The 24150-nt window shown below is 60.0% G+C and overlaps 1 protein-coding gene across 1 annotated transcript in view; it reads right to left on the bottom strand.

Moving 5' to 3' along the window:
- The window catches only part of RADIL (Rap associating with DIL domain), a 56549-nt gene that overhangs the window by 8829 nt on the left and 23570 nt on the right, over positions 1 to 24150 (bottom strand). The window contains exons 3-6 of the mRNA XM_061153700.1: positions 9754 to 10001; positions 8336 to 8953; positions 7457 to 7494; positions 3014 to 3174 (exon numbers count right to left, since the gene is read on the bottom strand). Coding sequence (XP_061009683.1) covers positions 3014 to 3174; positions 7457 to 7494; positions 8336 to 8953; positions 9754 to 10001 — 1065 coding nt within the window. The remainder of the gene's footprint in view (positions 1 to 3013; positions 3175 to 7456; positions 7495 to 8335; positions 8954 to 9753; positions 10002 to 24150) is intronic.

The raw sequence follows: 24150 nt of genomic DNA, 5'->3' as shown, positions 1-24150 counted from the left end.
TGTTTTCCAAGAAGAGCCCACACGGCCCCTGTGCACCGCCGGCCCCCAGCGCCCCGGTCGCCCCACAGGAAGCCGCGCCGTCCCAGCACAGGGCAGAGGCCCCAGGCCCTCAGCACCTCGGGTCCAACGGGCAGCAGGCGGGTGTGGGCAGGGCTTCCAGGCTGGGCAGCAGCCAGGGTCGGGGTGTGAGCGGTTCTAGGCGACTCCCCCCAGGAGGGGCTCCAGTAGGGCCAAGAGCCAGGCCGGCCACAGGGTCCCCAAGAGCAGAGGCCCCGAGGGTGGGGCCACCTGAGGGAGGCCCGAGCGCACGGTGCCCTGGGGGCAGAGAGGGCCAGACGGGACCCCGACCCGGGCCTGCACGCTCAGCCCCCGTCTCTCTCTGCAAAGACAGGAGGCTGCCCGCACGGCCGTCCTTCCGCTGTGCGCCCTGCGCCGCCTTCTAATCAGCGCAGAGTGTGAACCCACGTCCAGGAATCTCCTCTCAGGGTGGGAGGGGGCCCAGGAATCGACGTGAGCCCTAAGCCAGGCCCCCCTGGCGTACGGGGCTGGGACCGCTCGTCAAACGGAGAGCAGACAGTGTGAGCCCATTAGAGACCCGCCCTGCAGACATCACCACACACCATCAAGGACTCGGGATCCCTCACCCCATGGCTTGCACCCTAAGAACCCACCCGACCAGGAAGCCAGAGGCCTGCGGGGCCCCCAGGCTCCATCCCGGAGTCTCATCTGAGAACCTCCCTGGGCTTCAGAAGGGTCTGAAACTTCAATACTTTGGCCACCTGATACGAAGAACTGACTCATTGGAAAAGACCCTGATGCTGGGAGAGATTGAAGGCAGGAAGAGAAGGGGACGACAGAGGATGAGACGGTTGGATGGCGTCACCGACTCGATGGACATGAGTTTGAGTAAACTCCAGGAATTGGTGATGGACAGGGAAGTCTGGAGTGCTGCAGTCCATGGGGGTTGCAAAGAGTCGGACACGACTGAGCGACTGAACTGAACTGGGCTTCGGGGGAGAAGCCAGTGGGGCGATTTGAGGGCCCCAGGCCTGCGTCCTACAGCCTTGGATGCCGCCTGCTCATCTGAGAAGGCAGATCTACACCCCTGAGTGGGTGCCGAGGTTCCGGTGGGATGAGCCAATGGAGAGGCGGCGGCTGGGGACCCACAGAGCACGACCCCAGGGCGGCCCCCAGCAGATGCCCAGAAACCCCCCGAAGCCCCTCCACCCACAGCGCAGGCTGCTGGGGTTTCCAACTAAGCCAACACCCACACAAGCCTGTCAGAGGGCCAGGAGCCTCGGCCTCCCCCCACCCGCATCCTGAGCCCTTGGGCCCTGAGGACATCCCCCCACATCTCGGATCTGAGGCAGAACCTCCGAATCTTACAGGAGAATTTTAAATGAATAACATAAACACTCCCTAGATGGGCTAACGTTTTATCTGCCCATGTGAACAGGCTCTCTGGGTTTTACCGCTTCTGGGTTTTCTGCTTCAGGCAGAAAAGAGTGTTTGGGAAGGACAGCTCTTCCCAGCGCTCAGGATGTGACGTCCTGCCCCAGCGTCCTTCCCACGGACGCTTCCTGCTCTAGGGCAGGGGGCCGGCGCCCCTCGACCCGCTCTGGGCTGGGGCTCCTGCCCATGCTCTCTGCAGCCCACATGCCCCCAGACCGTGTTTCCGGGGCTCAGGCCCTGCTGTGGCTGCCCCGGTCCCCGGCGTGGGCAGAGGCTGGACCCCCTCTCCCAGCGTCGACTAGGCTACACAACATCTGGCCTTGGACCAAAAGTACCTCCCTCCTGAGAGCGGAGGCAGCGGCCAAGGGAGCGGAGCCCCCTGCTTTATGAACGTGAGCTGGACTCAGGATCCCTCTGCAGGACACGGCGTCTGAAATGATGAGACAGGAAGGGGCGTCGGTGGGACTCACGTGGGGTTGGGGAGACCAACCCCAGGCTGATGGCCTGCAGGAGCCTGGCGGGGTGGGGGAGAGCCGCGACGGGCGGCCTCAGGGACAGAACGCCCAGGAGCCGCCAGACGAGGTGCACAACGTCCACCCGAGGGGAAGGCACCAAAGCACCAGGTCGGCGGGCCTGGAACGCAGACCCGCGGACACAAAGGAGCCACGCACGGCCCGCACCAGGCGTCCACGCGGGCCCAGGCCCCTCGGCCCCCAGAGCCTCCGAAAGCAAGACTGGCCACAGGGAAAGAGATGGACCCACCTCCCCAGTGCCGGAGGGTTCCACCCAGGGCCGAGGCCCCCACGGCTCAGCTCGGCCAGGCCTCCAGCGCCTCGGCCGTCTCCAAGGCTGGCGCCCCTGCGGCCAGCTGAGCACAGAGTGGGGCCGTGAAGCCTGCCCACGCCCCACACCCCTGGCCACCACGAGCCCGTCCTCCAGGAGCCGGGCCGGTTGGCATCGGGTCCAGCAGGGGCATCGGGGCCAGGGCCTCAGGCTGACGTGAGCCCGGGGCCACGTCCCAGGGAACAGGGCTGGGTCAGTCCACGGGCACCCCGTGCTGCCGCCCGGCCTCCCCACAGCCCCGTGCAGCTGGACCTTGGGCCGTGCCCCTGGGCAGCCGCCACTCCAGGGAGGCTGGCAGGAGGGAGGGACGCACGGTCCTGTCCAGGCCGAAACTGAGCTCTTGGGGCCCGGCCCGCACGCCCAGCCCTGCGGTCAGCCTGCCGCTCCATCCCGAGACCCGCCAGGGCCCCAGCCCCGTCAGACACACGTCCGCTGAAACCCCGCACGCCTCAGAGCCAGGCCGGACACCACCTTCCCCGTGAAGCCCTGCGGACCGCCCCCGGGAGCCCCTTTCCCACAGGGCGTCTTCAGCACTCAAGCCCCTTTCATCAATTCTCCGCGCTTCCGTCTGAGTCTCCCATCACACGCTCGTCTCTCTCGCGGGCAGCGCGCCTGTCTCTGAACCTCGGCCGCGTGTAGGAGGGGCCGTGGCCGGGGCGGCCGTGCCCAGGGAGGGAGCTCAGCGGGGCTGGAGGGCGGGGGCCGGCGCACGGCTCACCTGTGACGTCGAGCTCCTCCTCCAGGCTCTGCATGTAGAGCGGGCACCTCTGCTGGACGAAGTAGAGGAGCTCCACCGCGTTGGCCATCCAGAAGAGGATGTGCTGCAGGTCGGGCGCCAGGCCGGCCAGGGAGCAGCTGGCCGCGGACGGCGGCTCGGGGCTGCCGGACAGAGACCCAGCATCACCAGGAGGCCGACCCGCCCCATCAGCGCCCCACGTCGGGCTGGGCAGTTAGACTCAGATCCCGAACGGCGAGAGGCGCGTTGCCCGCGAGCCTCAGGAAGGAGCGTCTGCGGCCCCAGAGCAAAGGCCTCTGGTGGATGCGCGGTCTTCACATCCTCCCTCAGAATCAGGTCACACGGGCAGGGGGGCCACCCTGGGTGTTTAGGAGTCAAAGAGCAGCGCCCAGTTCTGCGCTAACAGTGGAACGAACAGGAAACGGAGACATAACTGCTCGGGGGGTGGGCAGACGGGCGGCTAAGCACAGCAGGACGTGGAAGACGATGGGGAGTCAGTGGGTTGGGGGGGTCACGGGGGGTCACTGGAAGATTTAATCATCAGGAAACACACCAAGGGCCCCAGGCACTGACACGCAGCTCAGCTCGGGCAGAGGCGCTCACGTCCCCTGGGAGCTGACACAGGCGGGCCCCCCCCCCCAGTCCCATCCCTCCTGGGGGCCGGTTGCCCGGGCCACCCAGCGCCTGTCCCTTCCCCGGCAACACTGGGGACCTTGAGGCCCCCTGCCTCCACGGCCAGGAGGCTTCCGCCCATCTCGGGCCCTTACTCCCGCATCTCCAGAGCCAGGACCTGGGATCCAGGTCACCTGCGTTGTGACAGAAGCTTCCGTGCTGTCCTCGCCGGTCCCGGGGGGAAGCTGAGGGGCAGGTGACCCTCGTGTAAACAGCAGCCCTGCGTCTCTCAGCCCGGCTCCTCCCCCGCAGCAAGCCCGGCTGGGAGACGTGTGTCCCGACAGGATCCTCCACCGGGTCCCTGACCACACCTGCCGAGGCTCCGACAGGTGAGCAGGGACCCACGGACGAGCAGAGCAAGCCCCCCGGAGGTACCCTGGGTCTGGCCGGTGACCGCAGCTGTGCCTCTCACTGGCGGATTCCAGGCGCGAGGCAGGTGCTGCAGACTTCGTGCGAGGACAGGGCCGACCCCCGCTCTTCGTCCTGCCTGGGGGGCTTGCAGGAACCCAGAGCAGCTCGCAGACTCCAGCTGTCGCAGTGACCGTCACGCTGGGGGTTCCGGGGGTCAGACCACAGGCCCAGCCGGGAAGCGTCGGGAGGGCTGGGTCCCCCTCCGAGCAGCTGGCCTGGGCCCGGGGCTCCCTTTCCCACGTCCGCCTCTCCTTGTTTTTCCCGCTTATCTTGCTCCCCTCGTCCGTCCTCCTCGCTGGTCTGAATCACACACGTCTGTGCACAGGCGTGGGGCGCGGTGTCCTCACTGCTCGGGGCTGTGTCCACAGACTGCGGCACGCCAGGCCTCCCTGTCCTCCACCACTTCCCGGAGCTTGCTCAAACTCATGTCCATCGAGTCGGTGATGCCATCCAACCATCATCCTCTGCCATCCCCTTCTCCTCCTGCCCTCAGTCTTTCCCAGCATCAGGCTCTTTTCCAGTGAGTTGGCTCTTCACAGCAGGGGGCCAAAGTATTGGCACTTCAGCATCACTCCTTCTAGTGAGTATTCAGGGTTGACTTCCGTTATGACTGACTAGTTTGATCTCCCTGCAGTCCAAGGGACTCTGAAAAGTCTTCAACACCATAGTTCAAAAGCATCAACTCTTTGGTGCTCAGCCTTCTTTATGGTCCAACTCTCACATCAAGACATGACTACTGGAAAAACCATAGCTTTGACTAGACAGAACTTTATGTCACTAAAAAAGGATTAATTTGTGTATGCATGCAAAGCTGCTTCAGTTGTGTCCGACTCTGTACCACCTCATGGACCATAGCCCGCCAGGCTCCTCTGTCCATGGGATTCTCCAGGCAAGAGTACTGGAGTGGGTTGCCATGCCCTCCTCCAGGGGATCTTCCCAGCCCAGGGATCAAACCTTCTGTCTCCCGTTGGCAGGTAGGTTCTTTACCACTAGCGCCACCTGGGAAGCCCATTAATCTGCTTGTCAGAACCAAATTCCGTTTTGTTTCCACGTGTATCACCCTTCTCAGCCTCACCCAGAACTCAGGGGGACGGACAGGCCTCCCCATAGGAACAGCCCACCAGCGGGGCTCTGGGATCAGGCCCTGATGTGGTCGGCACTGAGGCCGTGCCCCCGGCCAGCCCGGGTGGCGCTCTGGGGCCCCAAGGAGGTGCTGCAGCCTGGCCCACCGCCTAGCAGCGCCTGAGTGGGGCCGGGGCCAGAAAGGCACCATCCACGGAGCGGAGCCCGACCAGGCAGTCACACCAAAGCAGAGGAAACCGCTCACAGGACGAAAAGGCAACCGGCGGATGGGAGAGTTTACAAACCACACACCAGCCGAAAGGGGTGAGTTTCCAGCACACACAGGAACTCCTACAATTCACAAGCAAACACCCTAATAACCCGATTCTAGACGGGCTAAAGATGTCAACAGATGTGTCTCCAGGACAAGTCCTCAGCCTCCCTGATCACCAGGGAGACGCAGGTCAGAGCACGGCCACGTCACACCTGTCCAGAGACGGGAGCTCCGGGGGCCGAGCGGCCAAGAACCCGCCCTGCAGGCCAGGGGAGGCGGGTTCGGTCCCCGGTCAGGGAATGGAGCCCCCACACGCCGCAGAGCCACGGGGCCCACACACAACGACGGAGTCCGTGCGCCTCGGCCAGAGCTCCCGCCGGACGCGGCGAAGACCCCGCTGCAGCCAAACGCGAAAGTCAGTGTTTAAAGAAGACCAGACACAGAGAGTGTCGCAGAGCACGTGGAGAAACCGGAACCCCGTGCACTGCTGCGGGAACACGAACTGGCGCAGCCGCTGGGGGACGCAGCACGGAGGTGCCTCAGAAACATAAACCAGAGCTCCCTCGTGACCCAGCAACCCCACTTCCGGGCCAGCGCCGCTCGGATGCCCACAAGCCCCACGGGGATTCTCAGCCCAGAGGCAGCCTCGCTGCTCAGACCCCGGCTCCCAGCTCCACCCGTCCAGGTCCCAACAACGATGTGGGAAGGAGGGGGCGACGAGGCCTCCTCCCACTCCCCTTACAGGACCTACTGCAGGTGGACGGTACCCGGCAAGCACGACAGCAGACACATGCCATATAAATGGGCCCTCTTCACTCGACATCCTTACGTGAACAGTTCAGTTCAGTCGCTCAGTTGTGTCCAACTCTTTGCGACCCCATGGACTGCAGCAGGCCAGGCTTCCCTGTCATCACCAACTCCTGGAGTTTACTCAAACCCATGTCCATTGAGTCGGTGATGCCATCCAGCCATCTCATCCTCTGTGGTCCCCTTCTCCTCCTGCCCTCAATCTTCCCCAGCATCAGGGTCTTTTCCACTGAGTCAGCTCCTCACATCAGGTGGCCAAAGTACTGGAGCTTCAGCTTCAGCATCAGTCCTTCCAATGAACACTCAGGACTGATCTCCTTTAGGATGGACTGGTTGGCTCTCCTTGCAGTCCAAGGGACTCTCAAGAGTCTTCTGCAACACTACAGTTCAAAAGCATCAATTCTTTGGCGCTCAGCTTTCTTCACAGTCCAACTCTCACATCCATACATGACCACTGGAAAAACCACAGCTTTGACTAGACGGACCTTTGTCGGCAAAGTGATGTCTCTGCTTTTTAATATGCTGTCTAGGCTGTCACACGAACAGGGATGAGGCAAACCCCTGTGGACCGCAGTGGGACTTGTGGCCTCAAGAGCCCCTCACCGCCGATGTGTAGTGACCACACGCAGTCTCTGCCGTCACCACGCATCACGCTCCTTCAAGGGGACGGGTGGCCACGGCTTCGAGTCTTTGGCACAAACACAGGCGCGTTTGCCAAGGCAGTTCCCTGCGGTGTCTGTTCATCTTTACCGTTAATGCCAAATGGTTTTCCCAAGTCTTCCAGCATCGAGTAAGAGTAGATACAGTGCTTCTGGTGAAAACTGACGTTGGAGAGCCAAGACCGGCTGCCCCATCTGGACCCCGGAGGTGTCCATTTCCCCAAAGCAGCAGGTTCACGTTAGCACGGTCCTTACGGGAGCGAGGGAGGCGGCGGCTTCCGAGAGGGCCGCGCCCGCTGTGTCCCACGCTCCCGACACACAGTTCTGCAGACATGGAAGGACCCCCCAGAGACAGACAGACAGACGCTTTAGGACGGACTGGCTGGATCTCCTTGCAGTCCAAGGGACTCTCGAGTCTCCTCCACACCACGGTTCATGGAAGCGCAGCGTGGACCCCGGCGGGGGTGGAGGGAGCTGGGTCTGAGCCCCTCAGGAACCAGGGGCCGGGTGGGGGGTGTGCAATGACGGGGCCATACTTACAGGAGCGCCTGCTTCTCTGCCAGTTCTTTGGTTTTCTCCTACAATCAGAAACAGGGAGAGAGCAAAGATGAGACAGAGAGGCCAGCACGGCTGCGTGCAGTTAGACCACCACCGACGGCAGCTCCCGTCCACGTGCGCACACGGCTTCCCTACCGGGGCGTCCCGTACCCAGTGACCTGCTCTAAGCCACATGGGAACCTGTCTTCCCATTTGGTCGGATTTCCCAGCACAGAAGGGACATTTCACACCCAGCTCTCTTACGTAACAACCGGCCAGGCAGGGAAGAGGAAAAACGGGTCAAATGTTTGACAGGTTTCAGAATAAGGATTCCAGCAACTCTCTGATGGTGAAGCTATGTAAACGCACTTTTAAAAGCCAGTCCCCGGAAACAAGCAGCTGCACGTGGGCTTGAGTTTGTACAAGTGCAGTTCCACGTGCCCACGGGCACTCAGGCCTAGCCAATGTTTTCTGTCCCTTTTAATCAAGAAATCATTCTTGGGACTCTCCTGGCAATCCAGTGGTTAGGGCCCCTCACTTCCACGGCAAGGGGCTCGTGTTCTGACCCCTGGTCTGGGAACTAAGATCCCACATGCCTAGGGGACGGCCACACATACACACAAACAAAAAAGGAAATGACTCCCGCTCTAGCGAAGGTGGCCCGGCGTGGCCCCAACGGGCTCTCTCAGCGCTCCCGGCGCCTGAACTGAGGAGACACGTGAGCGCCAGGGAGGGGGGCCGCTGTGAGAAGGAACCAACAGTGGCGGATGACTACACCCAGCGCCTGGCGGAGGGCAGACTCGGGAAGGGAGGGTCAGTCGTGGAGCTCGGGGCCTCTGCCAGCCAGCCCCTGCACCCGCCCAGCCTGGCCCCACCACTGACCCAGACGGTCTCGCGGATCAGCCGGGCTATCTTGAGCAGCAGCTGCCCGAAGGCGCCCGGCTCGAGGCGGGTGGCCGAGTGCTGGACGCAGACGCAGAGCAGGAAGGCGGGGGTCAGCGCGGGGCCATCGCCGCCCGGCTCCACCAGCGTCAGGATGCGCTGCAGCAGCGCGTCCTCCACGTCAGGCTCGAACTCCAGCTGCAGCGGCCGCGGCCGGGGCGGGGCGGGCGCGCCGCGGGCCCGGAGCGGGGCGCCGCACAGCCGGCAGCTCTGCGGCGCGGCCCGGAGGCGGGCCAGGGCCTGGGCGGGCAGCGGGCGGGCCTGCGCCGGGTCTTTGAACAGCAGCAGGTAGTGGAGGCCCAGGGACAGCAGGTCTCCGTGCCGCAGCACCACCGGGCGGGCCCCCACCTCCGCGAAGTTGACCGAGACGGGCGCCCCGGGCAGTGGCTCCAGCACCAGCCGGGCCCCCACCGGGCCCGGGCCCGAGGGCTGGAGCTGACGCAGAGTGCAGTGCAGGGGCAGGATGTCGGGGGCCGAGAGGCTGATGCTGGGCTTGCTGGACGGGGTCCTCTGGCCCACCGTGTGCCGCTCCCGGTTGAGCACGTACACCAGGCTGTCCTGAGACGCAGACGCCGGAGATCAGGGGCTGGACACCATGCCAGCAACGCCGTCCCTGCCAGCTAAGCCGCCCGGGGTGCCCAGCCTGGAGCATGTCCTGACCACAGCCTGCCCCCAGCCTGCCCACCCTGGGCGTCCACCCAGACACCAGGAGCGACTCCAATGGAGACGTGAGAGGCAGCCCCGCACACACTGGAGGCCACGGGAGGCGGGCACCGGCCCACAGGAACCACTCCCTGGGACCCGTCAACCCCCGGGGGAAGCGGCAGACTCCCCCCAAAGCCAGGCAGGTAGCGGCCTAAGCGACAGGTGGGCGGGGCCGGTATCAGGTGAGCCCCAGGCTGGGATCAGTGAGGAGCTGGGAGACCCCTTCCCAGGGCCCTGCTGCCTCCTACTGTAGCTACACCAGGGAATGTTCTGGAAGCAGAGGGCAGGGAAGCCTCTACTCTCCTCCAGAGTCCAGGACCAACCAAAGCCACCGCAGCCCCCAGCCCCCAGCCCCCCAACCCCCAGGCCCATCTGAGAGCCCCCCGCCCCCCCGGTCCATCTGAGAGCCCCCAGGCCCATCTGAGAGCCCCCACCCCCCGCCCCCCCGGTCCATCTGAGGGCCCCCATCCCCCCCGTCCATCTGAGGGCCCCCCGCCCCCCCCGGTCCATCTGAGAGCCCCCAGGCCCATCTGAGAGCCCCCACCCCCCGCCCCCCCAGTCCATCTGAGGGCCCCCCACCCCCCCGGTCCATCTGAGGGCCCCCCGCCCCCCCGGTCCATCTGAGGGCCCCCCCCGCCCCGTGAGGGGCTCACGTGCTGCTGGCTGTAACCCTGCAGGAGCAGCAGGTGGGGTGACTCATAGAGGGAGCAGCGCATGGCGTCCTGGGCAGGCTCCTCGGGGCCCCGGGCAGCGGCAGGCGGGGCGGCAGCCGAGCTCAGGCTGGTCTCGCTGACTGTGCGGCGCAGCCGGGCTGGAGGAGGGCTCCGGGCACCCCCTGCGGCTGGGGCTGGGGTTCCCTTGGCGCGGCTCCGCTGCAGCCTCCGGGCTTGGGCGTTGATCCCTGAAAAGCAGCCGGGCGGGGTGAGCAGGGCCCGGCCTCCAGTTCCGGGCTCAGGCCACAGGAGCTGCTCACGCCGGTCACTGCTCCATCCAGCAGGCCTCGAGGAGCCGCAGGAGTCTGCCCAGTGACCGCACCCTGGAAGGCTGGGCACTCTGGGGGCTCCCCCAGGAGCCAGGCAGCCCGGCTGTCCTGAACCCCAAACGCCCCACAGGAGCCCGAGGGCACACTGCAGTGGGTCGCTGCAGGATGCTAAGCCCACCCCGTCCCCTGGCCCACCCTGGCACCCTGCGTGTGCGCGCTGGTTAGATGAGAACGCTCATTCGCCCCACATCTCACAGGAGGAAGCCGCCGACTTGCCGGGGCCCCCCAGCCCACCACTCGGAACACAGCTGGTCCTTCCTGGGCCGCCTCCAACACGGCAGGTCAGAGGTGTGGTGTGCCCACTCGTGCACACACACTCTCACCCCAGGAAAGCCTTGGACAGACCTGTGCGGGTGGGAAGCGCTCTTCACACTAGAGCCACACTGAAGCTGGGAAGCCACCCGGAACGCTGGTCTCCCGTCACGGCCGCGTCCCCGGCTGGCCAGGGCTTCTGCTCTGAGCCCTCCGAGAGCCCCCACAGCCGCTGTCTGCAGTGTCCTGCCCACGACCACTCCAGACAGAAGCAGACACCGCCGGGGGAAGGGTGGGGGCAAGCGGGGCCAAGGGCGCTGCCTTACCAGGCGCTGGCAGCCAAGCGGGAGGGAGACAGACCTGCTTCCAGCAGGAGAGGGAAGCCGGCGCCTCTGCAGCCCACAGGGGGCCAGGGCTGAGGGAGAAGGCCGCTCCGCTCAGCCCAGCCGCAGTGCGAGCTGTCTGCCGGGGCCGCTGCCGCAGAGCCGAGCCGGGCCAGCTCTCGGGCAGGGAGCCGAGGGAGGGGCAGGGTGGGGGCAGGAGGCAGGCGTGGAGGAGGCAGCCCCCTCCACCCTGTGTGCCGGCTGGGGCATCGCCGCTGAGCCCCGGCCCCCCTCCCTCCATAGAGAACGCGCCCAGAGCCGCCTTCCAGAAGTGAGGGCTCCCAGGCGGCAACAGAGCCCAGAGGGTCGCCCTTCCCTCCCAGACCAGGACGAGGCCTGGGGCCCGGGGCCAGGGTCCCCTGGGGCTGCAGGAGACGGGCGTGGGGTGGTGCCAGCTCACAGCCACCCAGGCCCAGTCCTCCAGCTGGGGTCCCGCCCCGCAATGACCCCTCCCCCAGGTCACGGCAGGGCCTCTCACCCGCCCGCGCTCAGAACTGCCTGGAGTGCTCAAGCGCCACCCGGCCCAGCTCCCAGGGCCCCTCCGCGGGCCCCAGGGGGAAGGCGGGGGCAGCTGGTGGCCAGGGCCGCTGGACCACCGACAGGACGGCCAGCGCGCGGAGCTGACATGGACGCTGCAGACCCCGCAGGGGCACAGCCAGGACAACCCTCGCGTGCGGACACCAAGCAAGGGCGGGCGGGCGCCGGGCCCCCATGAGCTCCATGGGGACCGCTTGCCTGGCAGGACGGAGACACTGCCCGTTGCCCGGGGAGGCCGGCCCCAGCCTGCACCTGGAGGAGGGCGGGAGACCTTTGTTCACACGGGCCAAGCTGCACAGGAAGCGCCCCCACACGTGCTCATGGCTGGATCCCCGTGCAGGTAAAGCTGTTTGCAAAAGCAGACAGAAAGGCACACAGCGCACTCTAGAACTAGCCGGCTCACAGGCCGGGGGATCGGGCCCGGGGGCCTACCAGGACACGTGGAACATCACACCTGCACACACTAGGACACGCTTCAGAGACAGCTGTGTGTGCCGTCTACTCACTCATAAAAACTAAATAAACAAGATTTTTTAAATGTCCAGGTCAACTCAGGAAGGGAGGTACGCGGGTGTCAAGTACATTATAGTCTATCCTTTATTTTTTAAAACTTCCTTAAAGTCCAAGTCATAAGCACGACGCAGTGCCCTCCCCGTGAGGACTCTGCAGCTGCTCCGAGGCAGGGGGATCGCCCTGCAGCCAGTCGCTCCAAGGAGGTCGTGGCTTCCGGGGTTGATGCATGCGTCCCAGTGCCACGCAAAACCAGGGCGGCTCTGCCCGGCTGAGCAGACCCTCCTCGCTGAGCCTGGGACGGGGACGCGTCCCCGTACAGCGGGAGGCAGGACGCGCGGGCAGCATCGCTCCTGGACGGGGTGCCTCTGGCAGGGAAGGGGGTCGCGCCTGGGGGAGGGGTCCCTGATGGACAGAGGGGCGGCATGTCCTCCAGGCACGACGCTCGCGGCTCAGGGAAGGAGCGGGCTCTCCTCTGGCGGCAGCAGTGCAGGGCAGGACCTGAGTCTCCCCCATCGGACGCCCCGGGCCAGGCAGCACAGGCAGTGGGGGACACCCCACCACACGGAGGTTCCTGCGCTGGTCCAGGCATCCCGTCCTCTGTCCTCTCTGCCAGGAGAGAGGCGAGGACCCTGGACACGGGGGAGGGGACGTGAACGCTGGAAGCAGCTGTCGTCAGGGCTCCAGAGCAGCCCTGGGAAGAACAACAAGCCTTTTCCTGCATGTCAGGATGTTCCGGACAGCATTAGGTTTGACCCCCGGGCCCTGTGTGAGCATCTCTCCCAGGAACCAGAGGGTCTGAAACAAGACACACAGCTCGGAGAAGTCTCTGCTGCTCACCCCCACCACCACGGCTGGGGCAGGCCTCGGACGTGACTGGGATGCGGGGCTGACAAGGCAAACAAGCCTATGCAGGCGAGTTTTGCTAAAATGGGGGTTACTGAGACGACTTCAGGGCCCTAACAACAGCTGGGGATGCGCTGCTAAGAGAGAATCGGCCACAGCCGTGGCGAAATCCCAAGTCAGACCTGCCTTCAACACGCCCTCTGGACTGGAATGCTGTTTCCAGGTCAGCAAAGGCTGCATAACGCAGCTCCACGACAACCAAGTGACCCGTGAGCTTAACGTGAAGCTTTTTTGTATTTAAACGTACAACAGAGACCTCAGGATCGTCTGAAGAGCATCTGCCTCCTACATGGCTGGCCTTATTCTGCGCACTTTACATTTAATTCCACTTTGTTCTCTTATTATAATAAACCCTACAAAGGGACTGCAGTGAGATAGGAATGTGCTACCTGGCTTCCCAGGCTCAATCTTCCCACGGGCAAACACAGTTCTAAACAGAAACGTCTATGCGCACCCACCTCCCCACAAGGAGCACGTGAGGCCTGCCGACCACTTCTGTTCACGCCGAACTGGGGTCCTAACCGGTACAGTCACACCCGAAAAACACACGGGCGGTGGGAGGACTGGAAAAATAGAAACCTGTAATTATTTTAGAGGCAATGTGATTGTGTACACAGAAAATGCAAAAGAATCTATGGACAAACTATTAGAAGTAAGAAATGAACTTACTCAGCAAGGGGCCTAGATACCACATGTAAAGAAATGCAATACTGTTTTTAAATACTAGAAACAAAGAGAAAGGGGCACGTCATTACAAATGACACCATTTATAACAGCGTCAAAAAATAGGAAACAACAAGGAACAAATCTTCCAAAAGCTGGTAAGACCACATCACTGAAAACCACAAAGTGCTGCCGACAGAAATGAAAGAAACTGAAGTGAGAGAGACAGCAAGCGCGAGAGGAAGGGGAACGGTCAGCGCCCCACAGGCTGCGGGGTGGAGGCTCTGCCGCTGACCGGCAAGGCTACTCCGCGGTGGGCGTCAGAGGCACATGCCCCAGCAGAATCGCTGCAAACGGGCCCACGCTGGAAACTACTCACCTCCACCAACAGCAGGATGACCAGGTCAACTGTGCTATAATACACCGAAAAGATACAATAAAAGGCCAGAATGACGTGGGCAGGTACTAAACACCACTGGAATGCACTTTAACACTGTTAGCCTTGTTATGTCAATTTTATTTCCATTTTTTAAAACAGGCTTTAGAGACCCTCACGTGAAAGGCAAGACCAGAAAGCTCTCCAAAGAGAACGAGGGGAATATCTTTATGACCCAGGAGACAGGGCAGGATTTCTCACACAAAACTGAAACAAAAACACTGACCATGAAGAAGGGAATGAACAAATCCAGCCACGCTGACAGTTTACTCATCAAAGACGCTATAAGCAGAGTTTAGAACATCATCTCATAGAGCTGGAGGAAACAGTCACAACACGTATCGCTGATAAAGACTAGGAACTAGAATAAAGGACGCCCACAAATCAATACAGGGCTTCCCCGATGGTCAGTTGGTAACGAATCCGCCTGCAATGAAGGAGACCCTGGTTCAATTTCTGGGTTGGGAAAAAAATCCACCAGCTATGTAGCGAGACCTGGGTACAATCCCTGGGTTGGGAAGATCCCCTGGAGAAGGGAACGGCTACCCACTCCAGTGTTCCGGCCTGGAGAATGTCATGGACCGTATAGTCCATGGGGTCGCGAACAGTCGGACACGACTGAGCAACTCCCTCTTTTCACGTTTCACAAATCAGTGAGGAAAGGACCAGGCAACAGAAAACGCACAAGCGCAGAGCACACACTTGAGGTCGCCAACGAGCTGTGAGCCAGGAAGCCGGCCTCCCAGGCCAAGGGAAAATACGCACCCTCAGCGTCCAGCCAGTCCCCGCCAGGTGCGCACCGCAGGGGGGTCACACGCGGGGGCCAGGATGCTCGGAGCACGTGGCTCCCAGACTCACTCTCGGGGGGGGTGCGGGCAGGCCAAGGCTGGGCGCAGTGTGATGGAGGAGTCATGAATCCACCCACACAACTCAAAACAGGCAGAGCCAAACCATCGCAGGCAGAAACACACGGGTGATAACGCTGAGGAACACCGAGAAGACGACCGCTACAAAGTCACGACGGTGGTTCCTTCCGAGGGGGAGGGAGGGTGGCGCTCAGGGCAGCCCCAGGGGACAGCAAGCCGAGTCCACGTGCCCGCCTCACCCCTGGTACTGACCTACGGCCCACACGGTGCCCCCACAGCCCCACACCCGACCGAAGCCTCAAGACCTGCCGCCACACCTGTCCGGGCGGAGGGCACCCTGAGGACGCCGCGGGCACCACACCCCACGTCCATCCCACCGAGGGCCCGGCCTCCTGCGGGCGGCCACAGGCGGCAGTAGCCCCTGTTCCAACCAGCGTGAGGACGCGTCCACACCAGCCGCTCTGGATGTCGGATGCTGCCAGCTCTGCGGCTCCGTCTCTCCCCAGCCCCGCCCCGGCATGGATCCTCGCCCGCCACCCAAGGAGCTGACAGATGTCCACCTTCCCACCAGCGGCCCAGGGGTTCAAGTCCCAGGCAAAATGCAGATGTCCTGCGCTTCCCAGCTTCCTCGCCAGGGCTGAGTGGAGAGCCAAAGACACCTCCACGGCCCGCGGCCCCACGCCCTCCCGCCGCACTCCAGCTGGGACGTCTTATTTCTGGAGCTGGGTCGTGGGTGCACAAACAGGTCACTAGGTTACCCTCGGTCTAGTTCTCTGCTGGAAGTATTTCAAAATAAAGATGAGGAAAGCAACGAGAGGCAGGTACAGACTATCAAGCGTAGATGGCTGGTGAACAGGCTAAAATCCACTGCATCTCACAAACACTACAGGAAACACAAACTAACATGAGTGTGTCTCCTGGTCCAGCCAGCAGAGGCTCTTTAAGGCCAGAGCCACAGGGGAACGCAGACGAGGCGAGACGGGTGTGCTCGGAAACTGCCCGTGGGGGCATCACCCAGCACTGGTCCTCACCAAGGTCAGAACCAACCAGGGGCCCGGCGCCAACCACGGACTGTTAGACACGCACAGGCCTGCGTCTGAAAACACCGCCATCTCTCCACGAGTGAGTCCCACCTTTAAGTTGCTGTCCTCCAGAAACAATCAGAAAGGAACCAAAGATGCTTACATAAGCATTACTTAGAAAAGCGGGAAATATTCTGAAGCTTCACTGAGGACACAGTTACGCAGACCACCCCCTGCTAAGCACTAAAGGTGGCGTTCACAGCATGAGTAAGTACACTGGGTTAGAAAGAGGGGAAGAGCTCCGTACACAGGTGGATCCGAGTTATGTAAGAAAATAAACTTGACAGTAAGAAAAGAATGAAAGGGAAAAAAAAAAAAAGAAAAGAATGAAAGGCACCAAAATGTTAAAAGCAATTCTCTTTTGGAGGTAATTTTACAGCTGATGTTTACCCTCTGTATTCTTTTTCTTATTTTCCAAATTTTCAACAATAAAAACGTTTTCAAGTACCAAGCAGGGGCTTCCCTGGTGGCTCAGTGGTAAAGAATCCGCCTGCCAGTGCAGGAGACACGGGTTCGAACCCTGGTCCAGGAAGATCCCACATGCCGCAGAGCAACTAAGCTCAAGCACCACAACTACTGAGTCTGTGCTTAGAGCCGGGGAGCCGCAGCTAGGGAAAAGCCCGAAGAGCAACGAAGAACAAATCAATTAAAGTAAAGAATGTTTTTAAGCAAGAACAGCCTGAAAGTACGGAGGAGCATTATCTCCGTGGTAAAACCTGGACCTTCTCCTACTAATTAGGGCCTTAATCAGCAAGAGCAGCGTCTCCAGGAAGGCTAATAACCTAATTAAGATAATGGGTAACTGAGGAGATCAAATGCTTCGGCCACTTGTCAGCCCGTCACAGATGGAGACGGGCCTCCCAGAGCCGTGCCAGAGACAGATCGGCATGGCGGAGGCCCGAGTTTTCTTTAGCTGAAACCGAAGGCCCTGCTGGATCCCCCGGAGACTCCTCCAGCCCCCCCCCACCCCCACAGAGGGAACCCTGGTAAACACAGCGGCACCAGCCCAGCCGGCGCCCCAGGCCTCGCCGACCCACGGGAGGGGCTCCTTGACCCCCCGGCGCTCAGCTGGGCATGCAGCCCTCCAGCCGAGCCCAGCACCGCTCTGCTGGTCCACAGGGAGGAGCCTCCCTACCCCGGACGCCACGTCTCCAGATGCCCGCACGGCTGCCCACGTGCATGCAGGTCGGAAGACAGAGTCGACGAAACCACTTTGAAAATCGAGCGAGAAGACGAAAAAGAGAAGCTAAGAGAGAAAAGATCACAGAAAGATGGCCGTCCAGGAGACACCAAACCCGAATAAGAGCAGGCCCAGGAAGGGCGGTCCAAGGACTGGGGTGATTGTTCAGAACCAAAGAACAGGCGTTTTCAAGGTGAAATGGCCCATTAAAAGTCGCTAAACACAGTAGAGATCAAAAATGCATAAAGGGCCAAAATAGGCAAACAAAATTTTAATAACCTTCATAAAATAAGACAATATGGACTTTATAAACAAATATGATAACTGATCCTGGAGTAGGAAGTGGCAACCCTCTCCAGTATTCTTGGCCTGGAAAACCCCATGGACAGAGGAGCCTGGTGGGCTACAGTGCATGGGGTCACGGAGAGGGGGACACCACCGAGTGACGGACACACGGCCAGGATGACTGATACAACCATCGTTGTTCCATTAAAAAAAAATATCTGACACAAAGGATGCAGACACACTGAGTCTGTGCCATGAGCCTGGGGGGAGAGACGCTGTGTTTCCAGGGGGAGAAGGCAGGGATTAAGTCCAAAGGAGCGAGAATCATGTGTCACAGCTTCTCCCGGAGGGAGAGTTAGAAGACACGGAGTGAGGCCTCCAAAATGCTAGGAGAGAAAGTATTTTCATGTAAAACTCTATATCCAGCTAAACTATTAATCAAGCATTAAGGTAGAATAAAGATCTTTTAAGCAACTTCACTTCCCATGGACATGCTCAGGCCACCACTGGAGAAGCCAGTCCTCCAAGGCCAGGCGTAAACCTAGAACCAGGAAGAAGGGGGCGGGGGGGGTCCCCTCTGCAGAGACACCAAGGAGGGGCGGCTGAGAGCGGGCAGGAGAGCAGCCACCCCCAACTGGATAAAACCCACACACATCTGAGCATCCTGAGAAGAGACACCGGCAGAGGACCAGGAATACTGAGTGAGGGAAAAGTACCGAGGAAAACGGGCAAACAGATGACAACGACAGCAGTTAACTTCAAAGAAAACAGAGGCTGAGCGAGAAGAAAAGGTAATCTCTGTGAACACTAGTCCTCACTGCAAAACGCTGTCTCTGGTCATAAGGATGCAAACACTGATCACAACTCTAAACAAACTTATTCAGATTTATGAGCAGACAGGGCCCAAGGGGCTGACGCTTTAAATGAGCGAGGGTGAACAGAGTGGAGTTTCCGTCTAGTGACAGTGGGACACGCGTGTCACCGTGAGCCTCGGGGTTAAACGCCAGCAAGGACCAGAGTTCACAGCTGAGCCTGGGGCCCTCTGGGCAGGTCAGCCAGGAGGCCGGGAGGCGAGGGCAGGGATGGGCTGTCTGGCTTCCGTGCTTTGCTTCTGATTTTAATCAGCGATGAGAAAGTATCGCTTTGCCGCTCATGGAGGTTACTGGTGAAAACAAGCTTTTAGATGTACATGCTTTTCTACCTACTGAACGAAGAAGTGAATGAATGCATGCACGTATGGTGTATATTTCATCCATTATGAGACACACTTTCACATCTCTGAACGCACCCTGCGTGCACATGGGGAGTCCCAGGCAGCAGCTGTCACGTGAGAACTGGCTGCCATTCCTGGGGGGCCAGACTTTGCAATATTCCAGTCACTCAGGGGCCCCCTCAGAGTGGGTGAGTTCTGGTTCTTTAGCGCAAACTTGCAGAATTTTGAGCCATGGCTGAGAGACAATCTCAGGATAACATGAAGTGCTCTTAAGAGGCGTGGCCTCAGCGATGCTTTTTGGGCTTTTTATTCTGTTTGTTTATGACTGGCTGTGCTGGGTGGTCACTGCCGCACGGGTCTTGCTCCAGCTGTGAAGAGTGAGAGCCACTCTGGAGCGCTGGCGCTCGGGCTTCTCATTGCAGGGGCTTCTCTTGTTGCGGAGCACGGGCTCGGGGCCCAAGGGCTCAGGCGCACACGGGCTCAGGATTTGCGGCCCATGGGCTCAGGGCCCAAACGCTCAGGATTTGCGGCCCATGGGCTCGGGGCCCACGGGCTTCCGCGGCTGTGGTGCATGGGCTTAGCTGCTCCACCGCACGTGGGATCCTCCTGGACCAGGGATCAAACCCGTGTCGCTGGCAGAGGGATTCTTTAACACTAAGCCACCCAGAGAAGCCCAGCAATGTTCTTGAGGCCCAGAAAAGGGCATTTGTGCACAAATAAGTAATAATATAAGGCACTGTGTCCTTGTTGAACTTGTATTTCTTACGTTAGTGGGAAGCAGGTACTGGTGATCTTACAATCAATAACATCTTTTATGTTATTGATTGTACTGTAAAATACGGTACATACAAGAATACCTACTGCAAAACTGTTCTCAATGATCCTAAAATGTACACAATGCTCTGACCACACCATGGAGTATTCCATAAGCCCTGAAATGAATGAATTAAAATGGTAACAGATGACATGGGGAGATTTTCAACAGGAACTTGGTAAGACAAGATACAGAGGGTTTCCTTGGTGGGCGAGTGGTTGAGAATCTGCCTGTCAACGCAGGGGTCACGGGGTTGACCCCTGGCCCGGGAAGTTTCCACGTGGCAGCAGCAACGAAGCCCCATGTGCCTCAACTACTGAGCCGCACGCAGAGCCTGTGCGCCACGGCCCCCGAGTCCCTGCGCGGCGACGACTGAAGCCCAGGCGCCACAGCCCGAGCTCGGCAGCAGGAAGGCCGCACACCACCACGAGGCGCGGCCCCTGCTCGTGGCGACTCGCGAAAGCCCACGAGCGGCAAGGAAGACCCAGCGCGACCAAAAGGAAAAAAATCAATCTTTTTAAAAAAATACAGAAAAATAAGTACATGAGCCTGTTTCTTTAAAAAACAACAAATTTTAATGAAAATCCCGCGCCCGTCCGTATTTACATAGGTCTGTACATCAGCATGGGAGCACAGGGTAACTATGGAAGGCCATGGGGGAGCAGAAGCCTAAGGTGGCCGTGACCTCCGCCCCTGGGGTCTCTCCCGGGAGTAGGCTCATGGGCAGGAGAGATCCTGCAGGTATCACTAAGGTTCCTGAGCAGCTGATCTGAAGATAGAGATTATCCGGCAGACCCAACCTAACACACGAGCGACCTCCAAAGCAGAGTGTTCTCCGGATGGTCACAGAAGAGAAGGTCTGAACAAGGGGGCTCCCTCGCTCGGATGGGAAAAGGAGCTAGGCCTGGGCGCCGGCCCACAGCTAGCAAGGACAAGGAAGGAAGGAAGCAGAACATGGTGATTTCCGCCGAAGAGCCCCAGGGACGGGGCTCTGCCTTGCACCAGCGACTCCTCCTCACCGTCCATGTCCCCCTTTCGACCTGGAACGCCCATGACGTTCTCCTGTGTCTGCCCCACCACTGGCTGCCGGGAGCAGGACAGGTAGCTCGCCCCTGTACCCACGGGTCCTCGGGGGAAGGACTGTGCCCCTCCACCCTCAGGGCTGTGCTTAATGGACTATACCTAGGGGCCTCCTCCACACTCGACCGAGGCTCCTTAGACACTGAGATTTGGGACTTGAACTGTTACTGTAACGGGGTGAGATCTGGGAACGGGAGATGGGGTGCCTGCATTTTGCACGTGGATGAGGGTTGCTGGGGCCAGAGGGCAGGCTACAGCCAGAATGAGCCCACCAACCGTGCCGGTCTCACCACCTCCGGGTGGGTGGGGCTGTCTGTTATATGGCAAGAAGGGTTCCACAGACCTAATTAATTTCACTAATCAGTTCACTGGCTTCATCCAAAGGGAGATTATCCAGGTGGGCCTGACCTAACCACAGGAGCCTGTAAAAGTGGAGAGGAGGGCACGGGTCAAAGGACAAGGAACCTGAAGGCGCAGGGGCCGAAAGGCGGGGAAGATAACCTCAAGACGATGGCCAGCAGGGAGGTGGGAGCCTGAGCTCCACAGCCAGAACGGCTCCACAGCCAGGAGCCGGAACAACGGGGAGACGGGCTGGGAGCGGGCCTTGCCCCCAGGCATCTTGATTCAACCTTGTGACTGATGCTCAACGTCCAGCCACATCACCCCAGCCTCTGAGCACACATCTGTGAGCGCACACACGGATAGTATCGAAGCTGCCGAGTTTAAGGCGACTTGTGACCCGGCAAAACTAACAGAGGCATCAGGCTGTTAACCAGCACAGAATTCACGATAAAGAAATTTATATCACACACTCAGCCACGTGAAAGTGAGTCTATATGTTTGTTAGCACCAGGAGCGGTGTCTGTTCCCTGAAATACAGGGGTCACAGCAGGTGTCTGTGGACAAGGACACTATCAACACTGGAAACAGCTAGAGCTGGTGGGGGCGGTAAGGGCCCCAGGGAAACAAACTGTCAGGGTGCAGCCCGAGACACAGAAAGACTGACAGATTGATTCCAAGTGGGGAAAGGCTGTGTATTGTCACCCTGCTTATTTAACTTATATGCAGAGTACATCATGAGAAACGCTGGGCTGGAGGAAGCACAAACTGGAATCAAGATTGCCGGGAGAAGTATCAATAACCTCAGATATGCAGACACCACCACCCTTATGGCAGAAAGTGAGGAAGAACTAAAAAGCCTCTTGATGAAAGTGAAGAAGAAGAGTGAAAAAGTTGGCTTAAAGCTCAACATTCAGAAAACTAAGATCATGGCATCTGGTCCCATCACTTCATGGGAAATAGATGGGGAAAAAAGTGGAAACAGTGTCAAACTTTATCTTTGGGGGCTCCAAAATCACTGCAGATGGTGATTGCAGCCATGAAATTAAAAGACGCTTACTCCTTGGAAGGAAAGTTATGACCAACCTAGATAGCATATTTAAAATTACTTTGGAATTACTTTGACAACAAAGGTCTATCTAGTCAAAGCTATGGTTTTTCCAGTAGTCATGTATGGATGTGAGAGTTGGACAGTGAAGAAAGCTGAGCGCCGAAAAATTGATGCTTTTGAACTGTGGTGTTGCAGAAGACTCTTGAGAGTCCCTTGGGCTGCAAGGAGATCCAACCAGTCCATCCTAAAGGAGATCAGTCCTGGGTGTTCATTGGAAGGACTGATGCTGAAGCTGAAACTCCAAGACTTTGGCCACCTCATGCAGAGTTGACTCATTGGAAAAGACCCTGATGCTGGGAAGGATTGGGGGCAGGAAGAGAAGGGGACGACAGAGATGAGATGGCTGGATGGCATCACCGACTCCATGGACATGGGTTTGGGTAGACTCCGGGAGTTGGTGATGGACAGGGAGGCCTGGCGTGCTGCGATTCATGGGGTCTCAAAGAGTCGGACATGACTGAGTGACTGAACTGAACTGAAGACCCAGAGGCAGGAGGATCTCCGGCCACACCTGCCCTGAAAACCCTGCAGGTTCCAGGGGAAGGGAACAAGGGTGGAGCTAGAGACCAAAGCTGGGCTCACCCACTTCAGTGAGTGTAAAGGAGACCCTCCCCACATCAGGATGAAAGCTCAGAAGGGGAAGGGAGCCACAGATAACCCCAGGGCCGGTGGGAAGAGGTGTCTGGGCACCAATAAAAACTGGGGCAGGAGGAAGGAGAGAGTTTTAACCAGTTCACGTGACCGTACGGGGTGCAGGGTGGGTCCAAGAGACCTCGAGCTGCGGTCTCAGCTTCAAGGCCTTGCCTTTTCCAGGGCAGTCTGCGTGCTCAGCAGGAGGCGGCACCGGGAAGGCCAGCGGACAGAAAGGTGGTCTCCCCGGGAGTGACCCCAACCGCACCCCGAGCCCGGGAGACGACGACAACGGCGACGTGCCTCGTACCAGCCCGAGACCTGACACGAGCAGGGACTGGCCCGCGGCGGGCGCAGCACCGGCGCTCAGAGCCGCGGGAGCCCCGCTCAGCGCGCACGCACCCACGGCGGCCGGAGCATCCGCGCTCCGTGCAGCGGGAGCTGCGATCAGCGCGCCCCGGAGCCCCGGTCAGCGCACACGGCCCCGCGGCGGCCGGAGCATCCGCGCTCCGTGCAGCGGGAGCCCGGCTCAGCGCGCACGCACCCACGAGCGCCTGCCTGAACTTCGCAAGCCGGCTGAAAGGAGACACGAAAGCCCGCACCCCTCTGATTTAGCTCACAAAGTTCACACTGAGGCAAAACCGGGCCATCTGGAGAAAAGCAAAGCGTCCCAGTCGGGACGCGGGCGCACCTCCAGCAGAGACCCCGGCCGCCTGCCGAGGGCACCGCTGCCCAGCGGGGGTGACGGAGCTTTGTAACTGCTGGTTCTACTGCCCAGACGCGGCTTTGTTTGTAGTTTTCTTTATTATCTGTTTATTTTTGTTTGCGTAGGGCCCTCATTGCTGAGGGCTGGCTCTCCAGTTGCAGAGCACCGACTCCAGGGTGTGCCGGCCTCAGCAGCTGCGGCTCCCGGCTCCAGAGCGCACGCTCAGCACCCGTGGTCACGGGATTGGTTGCTCCTTGGCCTGCGGGCCCCCCGGATCAGGGGTTGAGGCCGTGTCTCCTGCCTTGGCGGTGGATTCTGTACCTCTGAGCCACCAGGGAAGCCCTCAGATATGCTTCGCATCCTCTTCTGTAAAAAGGAAAACGGTTCATCACGGTGGTCTAACGGGAGCCGGGGTCTCGGTGACCTTTCTTCTCTGTATTTTCACCAGTGGTTCAGTCTTTAAGATGAACGTGTGCTGCTATACAACCAGGACGGAGGGTGAGCAGGACAGCCCCACACGCGGCGGGCAGGCCTCCCCTCGCCCCCTGGCCGTGGGCCCCAGCCCCGGCACCCCACGCGCTGGGCTCCCAGCCCCGCCTCCACCCACACCCGCAAGCCGCAGGCGCCTCCCTCAACCCTCCTCTTCAGCCACACGTTGTGGAAAGTTTGCCTACACACAGGCTCCCACTCCGTCTCCTCCTCGCCCTCCTGGGTAACAAGCAAACGCTGCAGGCAGCTGCGAGGGTGTGAAGAACAGAACAGACCCACTGGAAAGGCCATCCTAGATACGGGTGAGAAGTCTTCCCTCCAAAAAGAGCTGTACGGATCTGGGGTCATAACTCCTGTCTGTGTGTTTGTTCATGGATTAGTATGGTGAGGATATTATATACACACACAGTAAACCTCTCTGAAAAGCGTATATTTCATTTGCAGTCTTTAAAAACCTGATGAAATGGTATCACACATTATGAACACAGCCGCTGGCTCTGCGTACCTCTAGCTCACTCCTGTCCAG

This window comes from Dama dama, chromosome 10 (assembly GCF_033118175.1).
Source record: "Dama dama isolate Ldn47 chromosome 10, ASM3311817v1, whole genome shotgun sequence".
NCBI classification, from domain to species: domain Eukaryota; kingdom Metazoa; phylum Chordata; class Mammalia; order Artiodactyla; family Cervidae; genus Dama; species Dama dama.
The sequence above is the reverse complement of the archived record's forward strand: the minus strand, read 5'-3'. Positions and strand labels throughout refer to the sequence as shown.